This window comes from Oncorhynchus mykiss, chromosome 28 (genome assembly GCF_057628025.1).
Source record: "Oncorhynchus mykiss isolate SJ-2025 chromosome 28, ASM5762802v1, whole genome shotgun sequence".
Lineage (NCBI taxonomy): Eukaryota > Metazoa > Chordata > Actinopteri > Salmoniformes > Salmonidae > Oncorhynchus > Oncorhynchus mykiss.
This window is the reverse complement of record NC_143049.1, coordinates 41,585,904-41,612,467: the sequence shown is the minus strand read 5'-3', so window position 1 is coordinate 41,612,467 and position 26,564 is coordinate 41,585,904. Positions and strand designations below refer to the sequence as shown.

Here is a 26,564-nt window from a genome sequence, read left to right as displayed (position 1 = left end):
TTATGACTTCATGATGTAGTAGTATAGTCATGCTGTTGGTCTCACTGTGACGACGGAACCCACCAAGCAGTCATTTCCTGTGTACTTGTGTTGTTACTACTAGGCACGCAGGACAAGAATCTTCAGTAACTTTACTCATACTGATTCACAGACAAACCTACACGTTCCTCTTTTTTTTTTAGTTTTGAACATCATGCATTGTGTCTCCTTAGGGGGAAGCCCCCCCCCCCCAAAAAAAATATAAGATTTCTATTTTTACTGTTTCTCCTACACAGGTCAGTTAGCCTAATGCATAGTTTATACTTTTTGACGGCCATATTCTAATCTAAGCCTTTTATGAGACTATTATGCACATTTGTCCAACAACAACATTAACAGTTTAGTATGAACTAAGACGCTGACTAGCAGACGGTTTTGTATAGCCTGTTTCACACACACTAATCACCGAACTAGTCGACTGACACAGATGTCTTACTTCAAAAGAACTGAGAGACAAAACCTTGACGATTGTACGCAACCTGAACGAGAGGAATTGTCTGATCTCCAGGGTCGTTTTTGATTTGTTGTTTGAAAGTATTACATAACTTAAACTGCTGGGACGGATGTTAAGACCACTTTTGACACACACATTTTGTTTTACTATCCTTGTGGGCATCAAATCAAATTTATAAATTTTATAAAGCCCTTCTTACATCAGTTGATATATCAAAGTGCTGTACAGAAACCCAGCCTAAAACCCCAAAACAGCAAGCAATGCAGGTGTAGAAGCACGGTGGCTAGGAAAAAACTCCCTAGAAAGGCAGGAACCTAGGAAGAAACCTAGAGAGGAACCAGGCTATGAGGGGGGAGGCTAGGATAAACTCTCTAGAAAGGCAGGAACCTAGGAAGAAACATAGAGAGGAACCAGGCTATGAGGGGAGGCTAGGATAAACTCCCTAGAAAGGCAGAAACCTAGAGAGGAACCAGGCTATGAGGGGGGGGGGGGGGGGGGATTACACGGCACCAAACAATTGATTCCTATTCAAAATCTTTTTTTTCTTCTTCGCCCTAATTATAAACCTAAACTTGCCTTTTTTCTTTTTTTTTTTTTTCTTGTTGGGACTGGATAAATATCCTTTCCTTGTCTTTTACTTTCCTTGTGAGGCCTTCAGGTCCAACCACACAGACGTATCACTCAGAGAGAGAAATATAATTTATTTGGCTCAATGCAGCAGGGTGTGAATGAGGCTGTGAAACTGAAAGTGTTATGATAGTACCGACACTTCATATCTGCCCTGCAGTTGGCTTTAGCTCCCCCATCTCACTAACTGTGAGGCTTCAATGTGTGTTCAGAGAGAGACGCGGTGGTAAGGGGGGAGGCCTACAGATTACACAGCAGCATGTTAGTCAAGCCAACAGCAGAATATGTTAGTCTTGGTTTTGTTTAACACTCTCATGGCTCTCTCCCTTCATCCTTGTTACTTTTTCTCTCTAGGTCTGTTTCTCTCTCTCTCTCTCTGTTTCTCGCTCTCTCTCTGTTTCTCGCTCTCTCTCTCTCTCTGTTTCTTGCTCGCTCTCTCTCTGTTTCTCTCTCGCTCTCTCTCTCTGTCTCAGCAGTATAAATTCAAACTTTATTAGTCACCTGCGCCGAATACAACAGGTGTAGTAGACCTCACAGTGAAATGCTGAATACAACAGGTGTAGTAGACCTCACAGTGAAATGCTGAATACAACAGGTGTAGTAGACCTCACAGTGAAATGCTGAATACAACAGGTGTAGTAGACCTCACAGTGAAATGCTGAATACAACAGGTATAGTAGACCTTACAGTGAAATGCTGAATACAACAAGTTGTAGACCTTACAGTGAAATGCTTACTGACAAGCCCTTAACCAACAGTGCAGTTCAATAAGAGTTCAAATAATATTTTCAGAAAAAGTAACACAATAATGAGTTGATGTGCAGAGGGGTACTGGTACTGAGTTGATGTGCAGGGGAACAGGTTAGTCAAGGTAATTTGTACATGGAGGTAGGGGGGGAAGTGATAGTAGCTGCAGTGTACAAATTAAATGGGGGCGGGAGGGTCAATGTACAATGGTCTACAACTCCGGTGGCCATTTGATTAATTGTTCAGCAGTCTTATGGCTTGGGGGTAGAAGCTGTTAAGGAGCCTTTTGGTCCTCCGCTTGCCATGCAGAGAAAACAGTCTATGACTGGGGTGGCTGGAGTCTCTGGCAATTTTTTGGGCCTTCCTCTGACACAACATTAAATAGGTCCCGGATGGCAGGAAGCTTGGCCCCAGTGATGTACTGGGCCGTACGCACTACCCTCTGGAACTGCCGAGCAGTTGCCGTACCAGGCGGTGAGGTAACAGGTCTGGATGCTCTCTGGTGCAGCTGTAGAACCTTTTGAGGATCTGAGGACCCATGACAAATCTTTTCAGTCTCCTGAGGGGGAAAAGGTGTTGTGCCCTCTTAACGACTGATTGGACCATGATAGTTTGTTGGTGATGTGGACACCAAGGAACTTGAAGCTCTCAACCTGCTCCCCTACAGCCCTGTCGATATTAATGGGGGCCTGTTCGGCCCGCCTTTTCCTGTAGTCCACGATGAGCTCCTTTGTCTTGATCACGTTGAGGGAGAGGTTGTGGTTCTGGCACCAGACGGCCAGGTCTCTGACTTCCTCCCTATAGGCTGTCTCATCGTTGTCAGTGATCAGGCCTACCACTGTTGTCGTCAGCAAATTAATTATGTTGTTGGAGTCGTGCCTGGCCATGCAGTCGTGGGTGAACAGGGAGTACAGGAGGGGACTGAGCACACACCCCTGAGGTGCCCCAGTGTTGAGGATCAGCATGGCAGATGTGTTCTTGCCTACACTTGCCACCTGGGGGTGGCCTGTCAGGAAGTCCAGGATCCAGTTGCAGAAGGATGTGTTTACTCCCAGGGTACTTAGTTCCCATAAAGTTCATTACTAAGCTATGGGCTGTAGTCAATGAACAGCATTCTCACACAGGTGTTTCTTTTGTCCAGGTGGGAAAGAGCAGTGTGAAGTGCGATTGCATTGGTCTGTGGATCTGTTGGGGCGGTATGCGTATTGTAGTGGGTGTAGGGTTTCTGGCATGATGGTGTTAATGTGAGCCATGACCAGCCTTTCAAAGCGTTTCATTGCTACAGATGTGAGTGCTGTGGGTCGGTAGTCGATTAGGCAGGTTACCTTAGTGCCTGTGCCCAAGAACACTATAGTGGTCTGTTTGTAACATGTAGGTATTAGACTCGGTTTAGGGAAAGGTTGAAAATGTAATTGAACACACTTGCCAGTTGGTCAGCACATGCTTGGAGTCCTGGTAATCCGTCTGGCCCTGTGGCTTTTGTGAATGTTGACCTGTTTTTAAGGTCTTGTTCACATCGGCTACGGAGAACGTCATCATACAGTCGTCCGGAACAATTGGTGTTCTCATGCATGCTTCAGGGTTGCTTGCCTCGAAGCGAGCATATAAAGCATTTGGCTAGTTTGGTAAGCTCTAGTCACTGGGCAGCTCGTGGTCGAGTTTCCCTTTTGTAGTCCGTAATATTTTTTCAAGCCCTGCCACATGGGGGCAGGAAGCCTAGTGGTTAATGCGTTGAGCCAGTAACCGAAAGGTTGCTAGATCTAATCCCCGAGCTGACAAGGTAAAAATCTGTCGTTCTGCCCCAAACGAGGCAGTTAACCCACTGTTCCTGGGCCGTCATTGTAAATAAGAATTTGTTCTTAACTGACTTGCCTAGTTAAATGAAGATTAAATAAACATCCGCGCGTCAGAGCCGGTGTCGTAGGATTCAATCTTAGTCCTGTATTCACACTTTGCCTGTTTGATGGTTCACCTGTAAGCATCCAGATTAATGCCTTTAATCCATGGCTTCTGATTGGGAAATGTACGTATGGTCACTGTGGGGGACGACGTCATCGATGCACTTATTGATGAAGCCAGTGACTGAGGTGGTATACTTCTCAATGCCATCGGAAGAATCCCGGAACATATTCCAGTCGGTGCAAAACAGTCCTGTAGCGTAGCATCTGCGTCATCTGGCCACTTCCGTATTGAGGGAGTCGCTGGTACTTCCTGCTTGAATTTTAGCTTGTTAGTTAGAATCGGGAGGGTAGAATTATGATCAGATTTTCTAAATGGAGGGCGGGTGAGTTTTTTTTGTACGCATCTCTGTGTGTGGAGTAAAGGTGGTCTAGAGTTTTTCTTCCTCTGGTTGCACATGTGACATGCTGGTAGAAATGAGGTAGAACTGATTTAAGTTTACCTGCATTAAAGTCCCCGGCCACTAGGAGCGCCACTTCTGGATGAGCATTTTCTTGTTTGCTTATGGCCTTTTACAGCTCAATGAGTGCGGTCTTAGTGCCAACATCGGTTTGTGGTGAAAAATAATATAGATAGTGTCGTCGACAGCTTATCATAAAGGTATTCTGCCTCAATGCCTCGAGACTTCTTTGAATATTCGACATCGCACACCAGCTGTTATTGACAAATAGACACACACCACCGCCCCTCGTCTTACCAGACGTAGCTGCTCTGTCCTGCCGATGCACGGAGAAGCCAGCCAGCTCTATATTATCCGTGTCATTGTTCAGCCACGTCTCGGTGAAAACATAAGATATTACAGTTTTTAATGTCTTGTTGGTAGGATAGTCTTTATCGTAGATCATCCAGTCTGTATTCAGCATGACAATGCCCATGTGCACAAAGCGAGGTCCATCCAGAAATGGTTTGTCTATATCGGTGTGGAAGAACTTGACTGGCGTGCACAGAGCCCTGACCTCAACCCCATCGAACACCTTCTTGATGAATTGGAACGCTGACTGCGAGCCAGGCAGGGCCCTATTCCCTATATAGTGCACTACTATAGACCAGAGCCCTATTCCCTATATATAGTGGTACTACTATAGACCAGAGCCCTATTCCCTATATAGTGCACTACTTTTGACCAGGGCCCATAGAGCTCTGTAAAGGGATTAGGGCACCATTTGGGACGTAGGTTCTCTCTTCCCTGGTGCTGCCTCTACATGTGTGGATTACTGGCCACATGTTAAAGTATAGTGTGTGTGCTTTTCTTTCTCTGTGTGTGTGTGTGTGTGAGTCCGTGTGAGGCTGCAGCATTCATTGTTATCCCTCCTCCCTTTCCCACTCCAACCTCCACCTCTTCTCTTCTCCCCCTCCACTCGTCTTCTCTCCTCCGTCTTCTCTACCCTCTCAGTAATCAGGCTTTTGCTCTTGCCTCCATCCTACCACTCTACAGGGGTCTGACGGGGAGTGTTTGTGACAGAGACCTACCCCCATTTTACTCTGACAGCCAGCGCAGGATAAAAGAGCCCGCATGCCCTTCCAGCAGCATACAGACTTTTACCCACGTGGCATTGCTGTTTTAGTCTTAATGCAGTGTCTCATTCAGCGTATTAGTGTCACTCTGCTGTGTGGAGGATTAGGACCGAAGATCTTTGGGCCAAACGATCTAAATGTCGCATTCTGTTAATCATAATTCTTGTGGATTGGTCCTCCCTTTTCGGGTGATTTTGTTTCGACTGCTTAGAAAATGATCTTGCCTGAAACCTGAAGATTTTGGTCCCTAGGTATTGGCTTTACCTCGGACTGGGCTAGCAGTCTTTAGCATGCAGGAGACCCGGGGTCAAATCCTAGTCTGTCACAAGGACCCATGAGCATCAACATGGGAAGTTCATAGGAGTATGTCTTATGAAAAGCTGAGTCTATTATTATTTTGAATTTAAGGCATGTATCACATATTTTTAACTGTTTTTCATCCACAAAATTATGAAAATAGTAAAGGATTTGATTTCTGTTCTAACGTATAGAAAAGGGGTCTTTGGAAAAACCATCTACCTGAGTGTTAAATCATTTGTCAAATTGCTAATGGAATTTCCAAATAATCTCTACTGGAATTACTGCAGTTGAATTGGCTACAGGGGGAAATCGTTGTGGTCACAAAACACCAGTCTCAACAGTGAAGAGGTGACTCCGGGATGCTGGCCTTCTAGGCAGAGTTGCAAAGATAAAGCCATATCTCAGACTGGCTAATAAAAATAAAAGATTTAAGATGGGCAACAGAACACAACCACTGGACAGATGAACTCTGCCTAGAAGGCCAGCATCCCGGAGTCGCCTCTTCACTGTTGACGTTGAGACTGGGGTTTTGTGGGCACTATTTAATGAAGCTTTCAGTTGAGGACTTGTGAGGCATCTAAGTGGCTAGGTGTCAGCTATGCATGTGGTTTGCTAAGTGGCTAGGTGTCAGCTATGCATGTGTTTTGCTAACCCGCTGGCTAGGTGTCAGCTATGCATGTGGTTTGCTAACCCGCTAGCTAAGTGGCTAGGTGTCAGCTATGCATGTAGTTTGCTAACCCGCTAGCTAAGTGGCTAGGTGTCAGCTATGCATGTGGTTTGCTAGCTAAGTGGCTAGGTGTCAGCTATGCATGTGGTTTGCTAACCCGCTAGCTAAGTGGCTAGGTGTCAGCTATGCATGTGGTTTGCTAACCTGCATGTGGTTTGCTAACCTGCCCAAAGCTAACGTGTTAAGCAGTCACCTAGCTTCATCTGGCTAGTGAGGCTCGACCTGACCGGTGTTGCGAAGCTAGCCACAATAAGGATTAGGCACAATAGTGGAATTTGGGGTTTGCCTTCAATATAAAAGTACCTATTTGAAAATGATAATCACCTCCCCAGTCAGCCTATTGTGTGTATTGACAATCATAATGCACTGTACAGCTTTACCTAAGGATTGGGGATCAATGAAATGGGGTAACAGTCTACTCAATACCCAATATATTTTTTTCCAATGTCCTCCTCAGAGTTATCAGACTCCAAAACATCCACGCAGTATTGGTTTTCCTCAGGAATAGTGTTCAGTACACGTAGATTGACAATAAATGTGGCTCATTTCAGTTGTTTCAGAGTCCCGCAATAAGAGCTACGATGCTAATGTTCTCTGGGTGTCACTGAGTAGACTGATACCCCACGTCACTGATCATCAAAGATTTATCAAATTAATTAATTATTGTCTTTTGTTGATTTTATATAACATTCCAACCCCGTTTAGCATGATCTATTCAATTATGGCATAATTCTACTGTTTGTATGCATTTGCGTCACTGTCAATGACATACTTTTATTTTGAAGGCCAACCGCAAGTCCAGTATTGTGGCTCATCTTTGTGGCTAGCTTCACATAGATGGTCCGACCACCATTAATCAAATAAGAACTGCGTTATAAATTAGGGTTATTTTAGATGATGACACCTAGCTATAGCTAATTATAGCTACTGAAACAGATTGTCATGTTTTTGGGGATGAACATTGTTTTACATCCATGAGCTAGCTAGCTTTTTATTATGACCAGTACTGTAGGTGCACCAGACAAATTTACCAGCACTATAGCAGACAAATCGTTGTGACATATGAAATACAAGTGATAGTGTAATCATTGTGTAATAACTACGTCAAATTAATGAAAGCTCTTAAATTATTATGTGACGTGCAGTCATATTCAGGTCCTGATTGGTCAACAAGCTTATTTGACACGCAAAGACCCAATCCTGGTTGGGGAATGAAACTGAACAAATGAACAATGAAACAGCACAGCAAGTAAGTGAAAGAGAGGAATTGATGATGTTTTACTGGTAATGGGGACATACGTAAAAGCCAGCAAAATAACTTTTTGGTCCGCGTGGTGTGTGTGTGTGTGTAACCTTTATTTAACTTGGCAAGTCAGTTAAGAACAAAGTCTTATTTACAATGACGGCCAAACCCGGACGATGCTGGGCCAATTGTGCGCCGCTCTATGGGACTCCCAATCACTCCCGGATGTGATACACCCTGGATTGGAACCAGGGACTGTAGTGACGCCTCTTGCACCGAGATGCAGTGCCGTAGACCGCCGTGTGTGTCAACTATGTAACTGTAGTAGAATGCTTAAAAGGACGCTAAAATATTTTAATATTATTTATCGGCATCAGTTATTTTGGAAAATTATTGAATATCGGCCAAACAATTGTTAGATTATACAAGAACCAGTATCACTTTCATTTTCTTCCATATATTGTTGAGGTGAAAACTAAGATCCCTTATTGATGTCACTTAAATCCACTTCAATCAGTGTAGATGAAGGGGAGGATACATGTTAAATAAGGATTTTTAAGCTTTGAGACCATTTTAGACATGGATTGTGTATGCGCGCTATTCAGAGGGTGAATGGGCAAGACAACAGATTTAAGTGCCTTTGAACAGGCTATGGTAGTAGGTGCCAGGAGCACCAGTTTGAGGTTGTCAACAACTAAAACGCTGCTGGGTTTTCCTACACAACCGTTTCCCGTGTGTATCAAGAATGGTCCACCACCCAAAAAGACATCCAGCCAAATTAACACAACTGTGGGAAGCATTGGAGTCAACATGGACCAGCGCTTGACACCTTTAAATGTCCATGTCCTTACTAATTGAGGTTTAAGTGCCTTTTTGAACAGGGATATGGTAAGTAGGTGCCAGAAGTTTGTGTCAAGAACTGCGACACTGCTGTGTTTTCAGGTTCCCGTATGTATCAAGAATGGTCCACCACCCAAAAGGACATCCAGCCAACTTGACTCAACTGTGGGAAGCATTGGAGTCAACATGGGCCAGCATCCCTGTGGAACGCTTTCAACACCTTGTAGAGTCCATGCCCGACAAATTGAGACTGTTCTGAGGACATAAGGATTTTGCAAATCAATTTCAGGAAGGTGTTCCTAATTTCAGGAAGGTGTTCCTAATTTCAGGAAGGTGTTCCTAATTTCAGGAAGGTGTTCCTAATGTTTTGTACACTCAGTGTATATATTTTAATTGCAATTTGGGGTCGTGACCCTGACTTTGAATACCATCTGGCTAGAAAAACAATGCAGGCTAGCTAGGAGATCAGAGAACAGGCTAGCTAGGAGAACAGGCTAGCTAGAAGAAGAGAGAGCAGGCTTCCCTGTGGAACGCTTTCAATATTAGGGAAGTGTTCTTAATGTTTTGTCTCAAGAAAAAGTCTCAAATTGATAATCTGGAAGCTTTAAAACCACCGTCCGACTTTATTCCATCAGTTTTATTATATAAATTCTTATGTCCGAGTATACTTTTTAATTTTTTTTATAATGTCTTCGGTGGTGTATTATCATCGAGAATAAATATAACTTTGGGAGCCATGGTTTATTCTACCTGTAAGATTCATGGGAAGTTTGTTCCATTTGATTAGATCTGCTTTCATATTGTTGAAATGGAATAAAGTGATCTTTATTTGTTTGTCTCTTAACCATCCTAAGTATTTGTTTTGTGGTCCACTTAAAAGATTCCTGTAGATCATAAATTATTTTATATATTTTTTTCCCCCATGTACATTTTTATAGATGAGATTTTAACATATTCTTGGGTGTTCCACGAAAAAAATGTGCATCTGAAAATCATAACTGGCACGCGGGTAGAGATGGTAAGAATGGAGAAGGTTTCCCCTGGTGAAGCCGGTTATCTGTGCAGCAGCGGTCAGGAAGAGGTTTAAATCTCTTCTGGTTAGGCTATATTGATCTCTTGCTCCCTCTTGTGTCATTTGTTTGTCAGAATTATTTAATCACAGTGTGCTTAAAGCATCAGACGACAAGCACAGTAGTGTGTGTGTGTATTGTTATTTATATATATATATATATATTAGTTTTTATTAACACAGAGGGTGTCTATATAGGGGGAAAAAAACAATCGATTCGTCAAAAGAACAGACTCTTTTTGTTGTTCTCGGGGACAGCCCTAGTCTACCTCCATTTCCTGGTGCTCATCCACATCCACTCGGTACTGGTACCCCGTGTGTATATAGCAAGGTTATTGTTCTTCTGTGTTATTTTTCTCTTTGCGTTGTTGGGAGGGGACCGTTAGTAAGCTATTCACTGTTAGTCTAGACATGTTTACGATATGACAAACTTGAATTCATATATTTTTCAATCATTTTGAATTGTAAAGTAATGTCTTTCTACACAATATCACAACTGATTTTTACTGATCTGGGAGGTGAAATTGAATTGAATAATTTAGATGTGTATTTTTGGATCAGAATGTACCAGAGGCCCGCCACAACTAGAGCTCGTTCCAGAATCTCCTTGGCTGGCCACTTTTTCTATTTGGCTTGCTACTCTGTACGTACGGAAAACACTGTAGCATTATTGACATCTTTACCGTTGTTGTTGTAGGTCCATGATGAGTGTGCTGGGCCGTAGCTAGTCACGCGGTGGGAGGGAGGACGCCCAGGATGGCGTCCGCACCACCAGCACAATGCGCCATGGCCAAACCTGGGACAGACCGAGATGGAGCCATGGTTGGGAAGAAGGTATGCTATACAGTTCCTTTTAGAACTATTCACACCACTCGACTTTTCCCACATTGTGTTGTGTTACGGCCTGAATTTAAAATGAATTCAATTGAGAGAGAAAATTCACTGGCCTACACACAATAACCCCATAATGTCAACGTGGAATTACATTTTTATTAAATGAATTAAAAATTAAAAGCTGAAATGTCTTGAGTCTATTAGTATTCAACCCCTTTGTTATGGCAAGCCTAAATAAGTTCAGGAGTAAAAATGTTCTTAACAATAATAGTGTTTAACATGATGTTTGAATGACTACCTCATCTCTGTACTCCACACATACAATTATCTGTAAAGTCCCTCAGTCGAACAGTGAATTTCAAACACTGATTCAACCACAAAGACCAGGGAGGTTTTCCAATGTCTCGCAAAGTGCACAGATTGGTGGATGGGTAAAACATTTAAAAAGCAGATATTTGAATATCCCTTTGAGTGAATGGTGAAGTTATTAATTACATGGTGGATCATTACACCCAGTCACTACAAAGACACAGGCATCCTTCCTAACTCAGTTGCTGGAGAGGAAGGAAACACTGCTCAAGGATTTCACCATGAGGCCAAAGGTGACTTTAAAATAGTTAAGAGTTTAATGGCTGTGTTAGGAGAAAATTGAGGATGGAATTACTTACCTAATTGACAGTGTTAAAACTTCTTTGGGATACGGTGGGACGGTAGCGTCCCACCTGGCCACCATTCGGTGAAATGGCAGAGCGCCAAATTAAATATAATTGCTATAAATATTTCATGACATCACAAGTGTAATACATCAAAATAAAGCTTAACTTCTTGTTAATCCAGCCAAGGTGTCAGATTTCAAAAAGGCTTTACGGCGAAAGCAAACCATGCGACTATCCGAGGACGGCACAGAAATGCATAACAAATCATTTTCAACCAGGGAGTTGAGACACGAAAGTCAGAAATAGCAATATAATAAATGTCTTACCTTTTTAAAGATCTTCTGTTGGCACTCCAAAAGGTCTGTTACATTACAAATGGTCCTTTTGTTCGATAATGTCCTTTATATCCATAAAAACTCAGTTTAGCTGGCACGCTTCATTCAATAATCCACCGGTTTCCCTCTATCAAAATGCATACAAAATGAATCCCAAACATTACCAATGAACTTATCCAAACAAGTCAATCAACGTTTATAATCAAGCCTTAGGTACCCTAATACGCAAGTAAACTATCAAATTTAAGACTGAGAATCGTTATTGTCTTTACCAGAGATAAACAAAAATAATGCGCTATCTCGGCCATGCGCATGGAAACACTACAGCCAAAATGAGAGCCCTTAGAAAAACTACTTCTTCTCCCTCATTTTTCCTGAAACTCTCTCTAAAGACTGACATCTAGTGGAGGCCCTAGGAACTGCAATCGGGCACAGTTTCGCCCTATTATAAAAGTGCCAGCCATTGAAATCAGTGGTAGGATGAAAAAAACATTTTGGGGGGATGGTTTGTCCTCGGGGTTTCGCCTGCCATTTCAGTTCTTTTATACTTACACACATTATTTTCACAGTTTTAGAAACTGTAGTTTTTTTTTTTTTTTTATCCAAATCTATCAATTATATGCATATCCTATCGTCTGGGCCTGAGTAGCAGGCAGTTTACTTTGGCAACGCTTTTCATCTGGACGTCAAAATACCACCCACTATCCCAAAGAAGTTAAGAAGGAAGCCTGTACAGAATAAAAGTATTGTCCTGCTGAAAGGTGAATTAATCTGACTGACCCAGATTTTCCTCTAGGATTTTGCCTGTGATAAGCTCCATTCTGTTTATTTTTTTTTATCCTGAAAAACTCCCCAGTCCTTAACAATTTCTAGCATACCCATAACATGATGCAGCCACCACTGTGCTTGAAAATATGGAGAGTGGTACTGTGTTATGTTCAGGGAAACCCAATACAGCACTTTGTATTCAGGACAAAAGGTGAATTGGCTTTGCCACATTTTTTTTGCAGTATAACTTTATTGCAAACTACTGAGGAGTTTGTCATTATAAAAAATAAACAGAAATGAGCTAAGCACAGGCAAAATCCTAAAGGAAAACCTGGGTCAATCTGAGATAATGAATTCACCTTTCAGTAGGACAATAACCTATAACAAGGTCAAATCTACACTGGAGTTACATACCAAGAAGACTGAATGTTCCTGAGTGGCCAAGTTAGTTTTGACTGAAATCTACTTGAAAATCTATGGCAAGACCTGAAAAATGTTTGTCTAGCTCAACAACCAATTTTGACAGAGATTGAAATAAGTTTAAAAGAACAATGGGCAAATGTTGCACAATCCAGGTGTGGAAAACTATTCGAGACTTGCCCAGAAAGATTCACAACTGTAATTGCTGCCAAAGGTGATTCTAACATGTTTACTCAGGGCTGAACATGTACCCCCCCCTCTAGGAACTTCTCCTTTTCTGAATGGGTGTAGGTTCTGAATAGGACACATGTAAATAATTTAAAGTTCACATTACAATGAAAATACAATAAGTCAAAACATTTGTATTGGCTTAATTTGGACTTAACTCCTTAATTCTTCCCTTTTCTCCAGAACAAAGATAAGATTTCCCCGTTCACAAAGACTCTGAAGCTGGACCGGAGTAAGTTGTTGGGGGTTAAGGAAGGAAAACCACCCAAGTCTTCCATGAAACGCAAACTGTCCTTCACCATGAGCCCCCCTCGCAACGAGGAGAGACACTCCGACACAGGTAACGACCCACGAGCTACTCACCTGGATGCTACGCAACTGTGTGCGAGAAGACGTTGGGGTATCTTTTTATTATTTTCCATAAATATCCTCTTGTCTTCATGAATAGTGTATATATAATTAAACGTTAACGCCAGAGGGGTGTGGTATATTGGCCATATACCACGGCTAGGGGCTGTTCTTATGCATGACGCAACGCAGTTACAGCCCTTAGTCGTGGTATATTGGCCATATACCACATTCCCACACAGGTTATCCTATATGCATGCTGTCCTATGTACAGGTAGTATATACAGGTTATCCTATATGCATGCTGTCCTATGTACAGGTAGTATATACAGGTTATCCTATATGCATGTTATCCTATGTACAGGTAGTATATACAGGTTATTCTATATGCATGTTATCCTATGTACAGGTAGTATATACAGGTTATCCTATATGCATGTTATCCTATGTACAGGTAGTATATACAGGTTATCCTATATGCATGTTATCCTATGTACAGGTAGTATATACAGGTTATACTATAGTGCATTTGGGAAAGTATTCACACCCCTTGACTTTTTCCACATTTTGTTACGTTACATCCTTATTATAAAATGGATTAAATACTTTTGTTCACATATCAATCTAAACACAATACCCCATAATGACATCACAATACCCCTTAATGACATCACAATACCCCTTAATGACATCACAATACCCCTTAATGACATCACAATACCCCTTAATGACATCACAATACCCCTTAATGACGACAACATATCACATTTACATAAGTATTCAGACTCTTTACTCAGTACTTTGTTGAAGCACCTTTGGCAGTGATTACAGCCTTGATTCTTCTTGGGTATGACGCTACAAGCTTGGCACACCTGTATTTGGGGAGTTTCTCAACGTGCTCCTCTGCAGATCCTCTCGAGCTCTGTCTTGTTGGAGAGATGTTCAATTCGGTGCCGGTGTTCCTAAATTTTTTTTTAAAAATCCGACACTGATCAAATCTCAGGTGTACTGAGCGCAAACTTGAACATTTTTGAAAAATCTGCTCAACTTCCAACGCAGTGAACACTGTTGGTATGAAGTGGCCAAGTAGGCTACTGTGGCTATTTGATCATAACGTTGACCTACCAGAGTGGCCTACCATTTAAAAACAATGGAGAACATGCGTCCCGTAATATGTTAACATGGAAATGGCTGTTCTATCATTAATATTCAATGTGCAGGTAGAAGTTCAATATAGGCCTTTTGAAGAAGACACATGCAGGGCTTCACATGAACCTGTTCATCCACTTGTCCTTCAGACCAGGACGTGACTGAATGTGTTGTTTGATGCAGGAAACCACTTTCTAAAATACAGTATTGTTCCTGTTATTACAGGGAATCAGACAAATGATGCTACTTTCTGCCTATTGGCTACTTGGCTTAATCAAATGATGCTACTTTCTGCCTATTAGCTACTTGGCTTATTCAAATGATGCTACTTTCTGCCTATTGGCTACTTGGCTTATTCAAATGATGCTACTTTCTGCCTATTGGCTACTTGGCTTATTCAAATGATGCTACTTTCTGCCTATTGGCTACTTGGCTTATTCAAATGATGCTACTTTCTGCCTATTGGCTACTTGGCTTATTCAAATGATGCTACTTTCTGCCTATTGGCTACTTGCCTTATTCAAATGATGCTACTTTCTGCCTATTGGCTACTTGGCTTATTCAAATGATGCTACTTTCTGCCTATTGGCTACTTGGCTTATTCAAATGATGCTACTTTCTGCCTATTGGCTACTTGGCTTATTCAAGCCTGTCTCTCTCTGACTGTCTTTTACAAAGTTGTCGAGACATGTACATGTTTTTTTTTTTTTTTTTTTTAGGAAACAATTATTCTCGCTGACTACAAATGAATAATAACTGGAGTATCCTAACAAGCAAAGGATATGAACAAGATGTACACGCTTGGCTACGTGCATCTCTTGCTTTGATCTCAAAACAAAGCTCAATTTTAAAGTCTCCCAATTTGCCATTTCAAGTGCATAGGCTATAGTCAACGGTATACATGTCAGAGGCCGTGAGCCGAAACGCAGCGAGACAATGTTCTAAAAAATAATAATAATCACAATCAAGTCTACCGTAATTTCTCTGTGTCTTTGCCATAATGAGGGTGACAAAATGACTACTGTAATCAGAATGATGGGAAGTTTGAGCGCGCTCGATTTACATCGAGTCACATTATGTGACGGTGCAGTTTTTTGGCGGCATGAATCTTGTGAAAGCGGGAAAAATCCATAAATTAGCCGCGTCATTGTATAAACCGCCAGGTTCGAAGCGTGGGAATAAAGTAGCGGCTTATAGTCCGGAAATTACGGTACACGAAAATGGCTATTAAAAAAAAAAGCAACAAATTAGAATGTTTATTTTTACGGTCAAGTCAAAGTCCAGACCTAATTCCAATTGAAATGTTGTGGCAGGACTTGAAACGAGCAGTTGATGCTTTAAAACCCACACATGTTGCTGAGTTAAAGCAGTTCTGCATGGAAGAGTGGGCCAAAATTCCTCCACAGCGACGTGAGAAACTGATCAACTACAGGAAGTGGTTGGTTGGTTGGAGTCATTGCAGCTAAAGGTGGACTGATCAACTACAGGAAGTGGTTGGTTGGAGTCCTTGCAGCTAAAGGTGGACTGATCATCTACAGGAAGTGGTTGGTTGGAGTCCTTGCAGCTAAAGGTGGACTGATCAACTACAAGAAGTGGTTGGTTGGAGTCCTTGCAGCTAAAGGTGGACTGATCAACTACAGGAAGTGGTTGGTTGGAGTCCTTGCAGCTAAAGGTGGACTGATCAACTACAGGAAGTGGTTGGTTGGAGTCCTTGCAGCTAAAGGTGGACTGATCAACTACAGGAAGTGGTTGGTTGGAGTCATTGCTGCTAAAGGTGGACTGATCAACTACAGGAAGTGGTTGGAGTCCTTGCAGCTAAAGGTGGACTGATCAACTACAGGAAGTGGTTGGTTGGAGTCCTTGCAGCTAAAGGTGGACTGATCAACTACAGGAAGTGGTTGGTTGGAGTCCTTGCAGCTAAAGGTGGACTGATCAACTACAGGAAGTGGTTGGTTGGAGTCATTGCTGCTAAAGGTGGCACAACCAGTTGTTGAATGTAAAGGGGGCAATTACTTTTTCACACCGGGGAATTTGGGTGTTGCATAACTTTTTATGAAATAATATATGTCATTGTTGTGTTATTTGTTCACTCAGGTTCCCTCAGGTTCAGTTTTGGGTAAAAATCTGATAACATTCTGTATCAAAAAGATGCAAAAGTAGATACTTTTTCACGGGACTGTAGGAGCTACCGAATGTCTTTTTTTGTTTTGAGTTTGGACATTTTACAAGCGAATTTGAACGAGAGACATTGTGCAAATGAACTCTGTTTTTTTTGACGGATGTCTGTCTGAAGGAAGAACCGTAATGGAGAGGGGGGGGGGGGGGGGGAAATGCAAGGAAATCAAAATGGTTGCAGCTATACAAATAACTAATCCAATGGGCTTTTGACTTCTCAAACCTGGCAGAGAGCCAACACCAGTATGACCCCCTCACCCCTGCATCACCTTCATTAATTCAGCCACTTTAGGGAGAAGAACTGTGTGATGCTTGCCTTGGTTTATTTTTTTGTTGTGGCCAGCAAATGCACATGTACATGCAGACTAGTGAAAGCAAACAGACTTTGTCTTCAAGACGTGTCACTTGCCTGTTCGGCCAGCCACCTTCTACCAAATAGTTTAGTTACGTAGTCCAGAGTGCATAAGAGACGAGAGGTGAGCACCAGGTCATTAGGACCCGACGGCCGTTAGTGCTGAGTACCAGGTCATTAGGACCCGACGGCCATTAGTGCTGAGTACCAGGTCATTAGGACCCGACGGCCGTTAGTGCTGAGTACCAGGTCATTAGGACCCGACGGCCATTAGTGCTGAGTACCAGGTCGTTAGTGCTGAGTACCAGGTCGTTAGTGCTGAGTACCAGGTCGTTAGTGCTGAGTACCAGGTCGTTAGTGCTGAGTACCAGGTCGTTAGTGCTGAGTACCAGGTCGTTAGTGCTGAGTACCAGGTCGTTAGTGCTGAGTACCAGGTCGTTAGTGCTGAGTACCAGGTCGTTAGTGCTGAGTACCAGGTCGTTAGTGCTGAGTACCAGGTCGTTAGGACCCGACGGCCGTTAGTGCTGAGTAACATACCGTACGTATCTAGTCTGATATGAACAAGCCTACAGTCTATAGCCAGATAACATACAGTATCTAGTCTGATAACATACCGTATCTAGTCTGATAAATTAACAAGCCTACAGTCTATAGCCTGATAACATACAGTATCTAGTCTGATAACATACCGTATCTAGTCTGATAACATACAGTAGACGACTAATATTCTGTTCTTCTGAAAAACATTTCCTTCGTATCGTGTTTCTTTAGACCTGACTAAATGGATTTATTGTACTTTATAAAACATATGCTTATGATCCAACAGCGCTTATCAGCGTGGACAATAGCTGTCTGCCAACATGGCCGCTGCAGCCCTTCATCACTGATCGTCTGTGTGTTTTGTGTGAAGGAGCGTTTTTGCGAGAAAGTTCGGCGTGCCTTAATGCTGTGCTTTCTGCCTGCTTTCCTCTCCCTCTACTCTCCCCCCTCCCTCTACTCTCCCCCCTCCCTCTCCTCTACTCCCTCTACTCCCTCTCCTCTACTCTCCCTCTACTCCCTCTCCTCTACTCTCCCTCTACTCCCTCTCCTCTACTCTCCCTCTCCTCTACTCTCCCTCTCCTCTACTCTCCCTCTCCTCTACTCTCCCTCTCCTCTACTCTCCCTCTCCTCTACTCTCCCTCTCCTCTACTCTCCCTCTCCTCTACTCTCCCTCTCCTCTACTCTCCCTCTCCTCTACTCTCCCTCTCCTCTACTCTCCCTCTCCTCTACTCTCCCTCTCCTCTACTCTCCCTCTCCTCTACTCTCCCTCTCCTCTACTCTCCCTCTCCTCTACTCTCCCTCTCCTCTACTCTCCCTCTCCTCTACTCTCCCTCTCCTCTACTCTCCCCCTCCTTCCTCTCCTCTACTCTCCCCTTCCTCCCTCTCCTCTACTCTCCCCTTCCTCCCTCTCCTCTACTCTCCCCTTCCTCCCTCTCCCCTTCCTCCCTCTCTCCTTCCTCCCTCTCCCCTTCCTCCCTCTCCCCTTCCTCCCTCTCCCCTTCCTCCCTCTCCCCTTCCTCCCTCTCCCCTTCCTCCCTCTCCCCTTCCTCCCTCTCCCCTTCCTCCCTCTCCCCTTCCTCCCTCTCCCCTTCCTCCCTCTCCCCTTCCTCCCTCTCCCCTTCCTCCCTCTCCTCTACTCTCCCCTTCCTCCCTCTCCTCTACTCTCCCCTTCCTCCCTCTCCTCTCCCCCTCCTCCCCTTCCTCTCCCCCTCCTCCCCTTCCTCTCCCTCTCCTCTACTCTCCCCTCCCTCCTCTCCTCTCCCCCCTACTCTCCCTCCCTCCTCTCCTCTCCTCTCCTGCCTCCTCCCTCTTCCCTCCCTCCTGTGTCTCTGCTCTGCCCAGTAGATGAGTCAGTCCCAGACCAGTCCACTGAGTCCTGGGGAGAGTCTGAGGGGAGGTTAGTGACTCCCTGCAGGATGTACTCAGCAGGTAACTGTACTGCAGCTTCGGCCTGGGGTCCTCTAGACATGTGTATGTAGGTGTCTCGACGTAGTGACTTCAGCAGCTTGTAGGCCACACTATCTGCTATGCTGTAAACACACATGCTGTGCTGTAAACACATGTGGTGTGTGTCTTGTCCGGGATCACATTAAGTTGTATCATGCCAGGTCTAACCCACGCTGCTGTGCTACACTGTAAACACACATGAGCATGTGACCTGTCCTCCCTGTCTGCCTGCTCTCTCTGGCTTCCTCCTCCCTGTCTGCCTGCTCTCTCTGGCTTCCTCCTCCCTGTCTGCCTGCTCTCTCTGGCTTCCTCCTCCCTGTCTGCCTGCTCTCTCTGGCTTCCTCCTCCCTGTCTGCCTGCTCTCTCTGGCTTCCTCCTCCCTGTCTGCCTGCTCTCTCTGGCTTCCTCCTCCCTGTCTGCCTGCTCTCTCTGGCTTCCTCCTCCCTGTCTGCCTGCTCTCTCTGGCTTCCTCCTCCCTGTCTGCCTGCTCTCTCTGGCTTCCTCCTCCCTGTCTGCCTGCTCTCTCTGGCTTCCTCCTCCCTGTCTGCCTGCTCTCTCTGGCTTCCTCCTCCCTGTCTGCCTGCTCTCTCTGGCTTCCTCCTCCCTGTCTGCCTGCTCTCTCTGGCTTCCTCCTCCCTGTCTGTCTGCTCTCTCTGGCTTGCTAGCTAGCTCATGTCATACAGGTCTGTATGTTGTTGACTTGATCCTATTATTAGTGATAAGGTACCAACTTTGCCAACTACAAAGAATGTTTTTCTTTGTTCCCCCCTCTCTACTTGCTAACAGTTGGTATTTTGCCCGTGATGGAGAGATGGTGTGAATGATGAGGTTGGGGGGGGGGGGGGGAAACCACTGGGTCACCTTTTGTTGATGATCTTGGCTGTGTCCTATAAGGCACCCTGTCCCCCTATATAGTGCGCTACGTTTGGCCACTGCTCCATAGGGCTCAGGTGCACTATATAGAGAATAGGGTGCAATTTGGGATTCACACCTTGTTGGTTTGGAGAGACGTGTAATTTGTCTCCTAAGTCTAACCCTGTCCTAACTCTGTAGATAAAGATGGCCCGGATAAGAAGAAAGTCAAGAAGGAGTCTGGGGGGAGTAAGAAGGCCCCGGTTAATCTCCTGTTTGGCTACCCGCTGTCGGAACGCAAGCAGATGGCCCTCCTGATGCAGATGACCGCCAGGGACAACAGCCCAGGTTAGTCAGAACACATTCATGCCCTGTCTCCTCCTACCCTCTCTCCTACCCTCTCTCTCCTACCCTCTCTCTCCTACCCTCTCTCTCCTACCCTCTCTCTCCCTCCATTTCTCTTACCCCTCTCTCTTACCCTCTCTTCTGTATCCTCGTATCAGCCTATAGGGATGTGGTAAGGACTATAGTTATAAGGATGAGTCGTAATGCTAAACAGCCTTAAAGACACTGGCCAGTGTCAGTTTGTTTTGGTTGAGTGTTAGATCATCTATAGTCTTTTGACTCTTTCTCTCTCACCTCCCCTCAGACTCTACCCCTAGCCACCCGTCCCAGGCCCCCACGGTGCAGAAGAAGCTCCCTAGCAGCACGGCCTCCAGAGCGAGGGACAAGGTGAACAAGAGGAACGAGCGTGGCGAGACGCCGCTACACATGGCCGCCATACGAGGGGATGCCAAACAGGTCAAGGAGCTTATCAGCCTCGGAGCTGACGTCAACATTAAAGACTTCGCGGGTAAAAGAACACCTGGCCTTGATACAACGACAAGGGTCTTTTATAGTGCAGAGATTTGCAGAAGTGTTGAGGATTCGGTTCATACTCAATGTTGCGTTTGCCCAGTAGTACTTTGTTTAAATGTGTCCCGTAGAAACAATGAATCAAGTATTTCATAGATTAGTACTGTGAAGTTTGGGGCGGCAGGGTAGCCTAGTGGTTAGAGCATTGGACTAGTAACCGAAAGGTTCCTGGATCGAATCCCCGAACTGACAAGGTAAAAATCTGTCGTTCTGCCCCTGAACAAGGCAGTTGATCCACTGTTCCCTGATTGGCCGTCATTTGTAAATAAGAATTAGTTCTTAACTGACTTACCTAGTGAAATAAAAAAAATAGTATGATAATTATGTTATTACCATTTTAAAAATGCATCCTCTGTCAGGCTGGACGCCCCTTCACGAGGCGTGTAACCTTGGTTTCTTCGACGTGGCCAAGGTTCTGATTGCAGCCGGAGCAGAAGTCAACACTCAGGGTCTGGATGACGACACTCCGCTCCACGATGCCTCCAGCAGTGGACACACAGACGTAAGGTTTTACTTCCCTCCCTCCGCCGTTCGCTCGCTCTATAACCAGGATTACGTTAATTTGACTCATTCCGTCAACTAACCATCGAGTGATGATGATACAACTCGGTCTAAAGAAAACACGTCATTTTTTTTACACTTCAAATGAAAATCACATTTATTTACAAAGTCCTTTGTACATCAGCTGATATCTCCAAAGTGCTGTATAGAAACCCAGCCTAAACTCCCAAAAATAGCAAGCAATGCAGGTGTGTATTTCTTGTCCTAAACCCATTTTCACAATGATCTGTTCATTCAGGACCATAACGGGTTCATTAACCACTTGTCCGTTTCTTTTCCGTCTAGATTGTCAAGCTGCTGCTGACACACGGAGGAAATGCGTTCCAGGCCAACAAGCGAGGGGAGCGACCTGTAGACGTAGCTGATTCTCAGGCGCTGGAGCTCCTCCTTAAGGGAGAGGTGCCCCTCTCAGACCCAGAGGATAGCCCCTCAGGTAGGGTGTCCTGTAGAGGATAGCCCCCCCCCCCCCCCCCCGGTAGGGTGTCCTGTAGAGTTGTATCTTTGCCAGGTGGTGTTTTTATCGTATTTTTAAAAAGTTTATTCTATTTTGTGATTTCAAAAATAAACGTTTGTGTGTGTGTTATAGATCTGTCATTTGTTATTTTTGCTTACATATGGTAATTTACCTTTTTTAAATTAAACTTAATTTAAAAACAAGGTTGTAATCATTGTGTTCCTCAACACCTATACAAACACTGGCAATCAAACAAGATTTTAATTCCTCTATTTTCCTTATGTCCTCTCTACAGAGTCAGAAGGCCCTCCGTCGGTGAACCCATCCAGCGTGGACGTTGATGACGACCACCTGGATGACTCGGACGTGGGAAAGGACTCTGACGGAAAGCAGAGCACCGTGAAGGCCCCATCCTCCATGTCCGGCCTGGATGAGTATGAGTTCAAAGACGAAGAGGACTTGAGTAAAGCCCTGAACGATCGACACATCCTCCGGAGAGAGCTGAGGGAGAAGGAAAGGAATCATTTGGTGAAGCAGAGCAATAAAGGGGGCGGGAGCGGCTCGGTCCAGTCCTCGAAGTCTAAGAAGACGAAGACGTCGTCCCGTGTTCGCTACTGCAGCTCGGATAGTTCCAGTGATGAGATGGAGATGCCAACAGAGAGAAGGAGCTCTCCGACCTGCTCCAACGGCTCTGAGGGACACAAGGCGTCAGACGCAAGCAGGACTAAGAAAGAGAACCTCTGCAGCCTCACGACTTCCGAACAGAAAGACAAAAGCAGCAAAGTCAAGAAAAAGAACAAGAACCAGAGCAAGAACAAGGAGAACCAGGAGGACGAGAAGGAGAACAGCAAAGCTCTGGTGTTTTCCGTAGCCACCGTGTCTGTGTCGGAGACGCACATGGACAAGAACAGCCGAGGACTCTGTGGGGACGAGGACTCGTTCAAAATCTCCTTCAGTCCCAAGGACGACTCGTCCGTCCACCTTTTCCACCTGTCTGCCACCGTCAAGTCCCCTAAGCTCAACTACGGTCTGGCCGACAAGCAGCCGTCCTCCAACCCGCTCAAACAGGAGAACGCCAAGATGACGTGCGTCTCGATTGCCGAAGGCCCCTGTCCGCCAGATGGTGTCAAGTACAACCACTACAACCCAGAGTCTGAGTTCTGCACGGAGAGCTCCAGTAGTAAAGGCTGCAAGCACAAGGAGAAGAGCAAGCACCACCAGAAGGACGTCGCCGTGGACTGTAGCGTCGAGGGCGGCGGCTCCAGTCCGCATAATAAAGAACGCAGCGTGGTCCACAGCTCTGACGGTGGTGCCTTACAGAAGACGGACAAATATGGCAAAGTGGTCAAAAAACATAAACTAAAACACAAGGAGAAGAACAACCACTGCAGGGAGTATGAGGCGGACAGGGAGCGGAACCGCCACCGGCAGAAGGAGGGCGGCAGGAAGGACGGCCAAAAGAACCAGGAGTTCGACAGGGAGTTCTGGAAAGAGAACTTCTTCAATGATGACGAACCTCCGCCTCCAGGGAAAACTGAGACCGAGAGGGAGGATGGCTCTCCTGTGAAGGAAGAGAGGGGGACGAAAGAAATATACCTCTCTAGCATCAGTAAGGAGACGAGGCTGAGAGAGGTGCAAGAGAAGGATAAAGACAAGGTGGTGAAGAAGGAAGGGAAGGAAACCTCTGCTGTCTGTAAAGAGAAAGGAGGAAAAGATGGGAAGCCCATTGAGCGTGAGGAGAGGACAGAGTGCTCTACCTCTGGACGGACTACCTCTCTTCCTGAGGAGACGCAGCATAACACTACAAGCGTGAAAGATGAACCGGAAGATAAACCGGTAACGGAGACCACGTCTACGGCTGATCTAGCCCGACTGGATGCCTCTGCGAAAGACCAGCGGGACAAATCTGACAGGAGGCCTTCTGTAAAAGAACGGGAGACTGATAAAAAGAATCCCGATAAGGAGAAGAAGGTTAAGATGGAGCACCTGGAGAAATCAGAGAATTCGCAAAATTCCATGGATCGCTGGAGGGAGAAGGAGAGGATGGTGTCTGGCTCATCTCATTTGTCCCCTGGTGACAAGAACCACAAAGAGAGCGAAAAGCTCAGAGCCTTGTCCACGACAAAAAAACACGAAGAGAGCAAGGACAAGAAGAGCAAAGAGAAGCCTGATAAGAAGAGCGAGAGGGAGAGGCAGGAGAGGGAGTACAGAGACAAAGATAGGATAGGCTGGGATAACAAAGGAAAACCACCTTCAGAGAAATGCACTGATCAAAGTAAATTGGATCGTGCTAAGGAGAAAGACAAAGACTCCGATAAGAAGAAAAAGGAAAAATCTAAAGATGGCTCTTCATCTTCCTCCAGCTCTAACCTGAAGCTCCCCTTGGAGGAGAAGAAAGGCTATGTGTCTGAAAGTGGCAAGACCACACCAGCAAAACTGCTAAAGGAGGAGGTCCTGAAAACGCCAGAGAAAGACCGAGACCGAAGAGACAGAGAATCCAGAGACTTTGACCGGCACAGAGCTCGAGACAAAGATCGTCACAAGAGCGACAAGGACCGTTCCAAGGAGGGTAGCAAGGCCTGTAAGACCAAATCCAACGAGACTGAGACTGACCGAGACAACAGGTCCAAAGCTAAAGCCTCGCCTGCCACCCGGGAAGAGAAGCGACCCAAAGAGAAACGTCTGGTCAACGAGGACCTGAGGCAGACCAGTTTCGAACGAATGCTGAGTCTGAAGGACCAGGAGATTGAACAGTGGCACCGGAAGCATCTAGAAAAGATCAAACAGAAGGAGAGAGAGAGGATGAAACAACGACCCTCCTCTACGACAACAGACCCAGGGAAGCTCAAAAGCAAAGCCAAGACTATGTCCTTGTCATCTGGAGAACAGTGTTCGAGCAAAGAACTGCTTCGCTCCAAGAGCTCCGAAGGCTCTGGCGACGCTCATGGCCGGGACCGAGACAAACCTATAAAGGAGAGCACCAGCTCCAGGACCATGTCCCTAGACGGGAAAACACTCTCCTCCCTCAGTGGGAAGTTGATGGCTGGTATTGAGAACAGCTTGAGCAGGTCCCCCAGGCCGGAGAGCGAGCGGGCGGGTCTCATGTCCAGGTCCGTGTCCATGTTCTCCATGGCCAGTTCTGAGGACTCCAGTCAGGCAACCATGTTGACGCCGAGACCCGTAGAGTACGACTCGGATATGACCCTGGATGCCTCCCAGGACTCTCAGCCGCTTTTCCTACTGTCTTCCCTCCTCTCACAGTCTAGATCACCTGCCATTCACGACAAAGACCACAACGGTCTTCCAGACTCAGCGCAAGGTAACAGGACTCTGCTGCAGAGCCGACACACTTCCCCTTACCTTATAGCTATTCTGGACGAGGAAGCAAACTCTGCGACGGCAGCTAAACATTTTGAAACTCTGTCAAAGGCCAGCGTGGTGCCTGCTGCTCAACCAAATGAAGAGCCTTCAGCTTTTCAGCCTCCTTCAGAAACCTGTGCAGATCTGGAGGAGAGCCAGAGTCAAAGGGGTCCTACTCAGATGCTTCCAAATCTCTCTAATGCAAGGACATATGCAGATCTCAACACTGAGAGTGAAGGTAACACCGCTCCAAGAACCGATGCAGATCTCAACACTGAGAGTGAAGGTAACACCGCTCCAAGAACCGATGCAGATCTCAACACTGAGAGTGAAGGTAACACCGCTCCAAGAACCGATGCAGATCTCAACACTGAGAGTGTCCATCTTCCACCTCAAGCGTCCAACACCAGAGATCCTCTTGTAAAGGACTCCTCAACACTTCAACAGGCTAGTGTCCAACAGCTAGTTACGCCAGAACAGAGAGGGTTTTCTTCCACCTCTGATCCTCTCCTAATACGGGACGTCCAGTGTATCCCTGTAGAGACTTCCAGTGCGGCGCCCGAATGTAGCATGAAAAACCTGCCCTCTGAGGACATGACGCCACTGGTGACATTATCTTCTCTATCCTGTCAACTGCCGTTCTCCAGCACCGAAACCACCTCATCTCACTCTGCTAGCCAGTCACGGGAAACCCTTCCAAACACCAGTACGGTGACCTCACAGCAGACGAAGACAGAGATTGGTGGAGATTTGGCTCTTGATCCTAAAGATACAACTCCAGTTGAGAGTGCAGCCAGCAGCTCTGAAAACAGAGCAGCTGTAGAGAGCCTTGACAGTGTGTTAGGAGCGTCTAGACCAGGAGCAATGGACAACCCAGTAGCCTCCACCAGCAGTGTTAGTACAGAGGAATCTATGCAGAGTAGAACCAATGAATCTCAAGAGGACATGGACACTGACACAAGCTTTCAGGATTATAAGCAATCCAGATTCTCCAGTGACGTTGTCGACTCCAGCGATCCTCAACCGGGGAAAAACGATCATGCTAGCCAGCATACACTGTCTACTGTGTCGCGATGGCCGTGCCTTGAACACAAATCGGAAGAAACTTCTGATACACCTGACAACACATTGGAGAAGAGCAGAGGTCCTGAGGTCATGTCAACAGGAAGGACTAGTTGTCGGTCTTTGTCAGAGGGCAGTAATATGGTCACCGTCCCTGAGGTGAAATTAGAGCCATGCCCAGAGCCAGTGGAAGTCGCATCTACCTCTGAGGAGAGATCAGAAGGACAGACACTGTCCGGTGCTTCTGGACAGTTTAGTAACTTCCAGCAAGGCTCGCAGACAGACCAGAGTGGTAGTAGTGGTAGTTACAGCTGCAGTGGGTTTTCTGCTAGCTCCTCCCCCCAGTCTGGGGACAGAGACTCTGACTCCTCCGGGGCTAAGGCCAAGGTCCGCTCCGTAACCATGGAAGAGGACCAGGACCTCCAGCAGACCCACCCCAGGAAGAGGAAAATGCCAAGGATGTCTACCTCAAACCAGGCCGGAGGCAGCACACAACAGGTGGGTTCCTCTGGAGGATAATGGAGGGGGAGAGGTTGGAGGTGAGGGAGGAATAGAGGGATGGGTGAATGGCTGAGAGAGAATGAGGTTT

General features: G+C 45.6%; 1 protein-coding gene across 5 annotated transcripts in view; it reads left to right on the top strand.

Moving 5' to 3' along the window:
* LOC110509145 (ankyrin repeat domain-containing protein 12) overlaps positions 1-26,564 on the top strand; it is a 48,026-nt gene that overhangs the window by 12,198 nt on the left and 9,264 nt on the right. For 2 of the 5 annotated variants that reach the window (XM_090226010.1, XM_036966457.2), the window contains exons 2-9: positions 10,218-10,354; positions 12,945-13,101; positions 18,670-18,753; positions 19,825-19,971; positions 20,273-20,476; positions 20,898-21,040; positions 21,385-21,532; positions 21,849-26,473. In XM_090226010.1, coding sequence (XP_090082136.1) covers positions 10,277-10,354; positions 12,945-13,101; positions 18,670-18,753; positions 19,825-19,971; positions 20,273-20,476; positions 20,898-21,040; positions 21,385-21,532; positions 21,849-26,473 — 5,586 coding nt within the window. In that variant the 5' untranslated portion in view covers positions 10,218-10,276. Of the gene's footprint in view, positions 1-10,217; positions 10,355-12,944; positions 13,162-18,669; positions 18,754-19,824; positions 19,972-20,272; positions 20,477-20,897; positions 21,041-21,384; positions 21,533-21,848; positions 26,474-26,564 lie in introns of all 5 variants that reach the window. The other 3 variants (XM_090226008.1, XM_090226009.1, XM_036966459.2) reach the window with 2 other exon arrangements.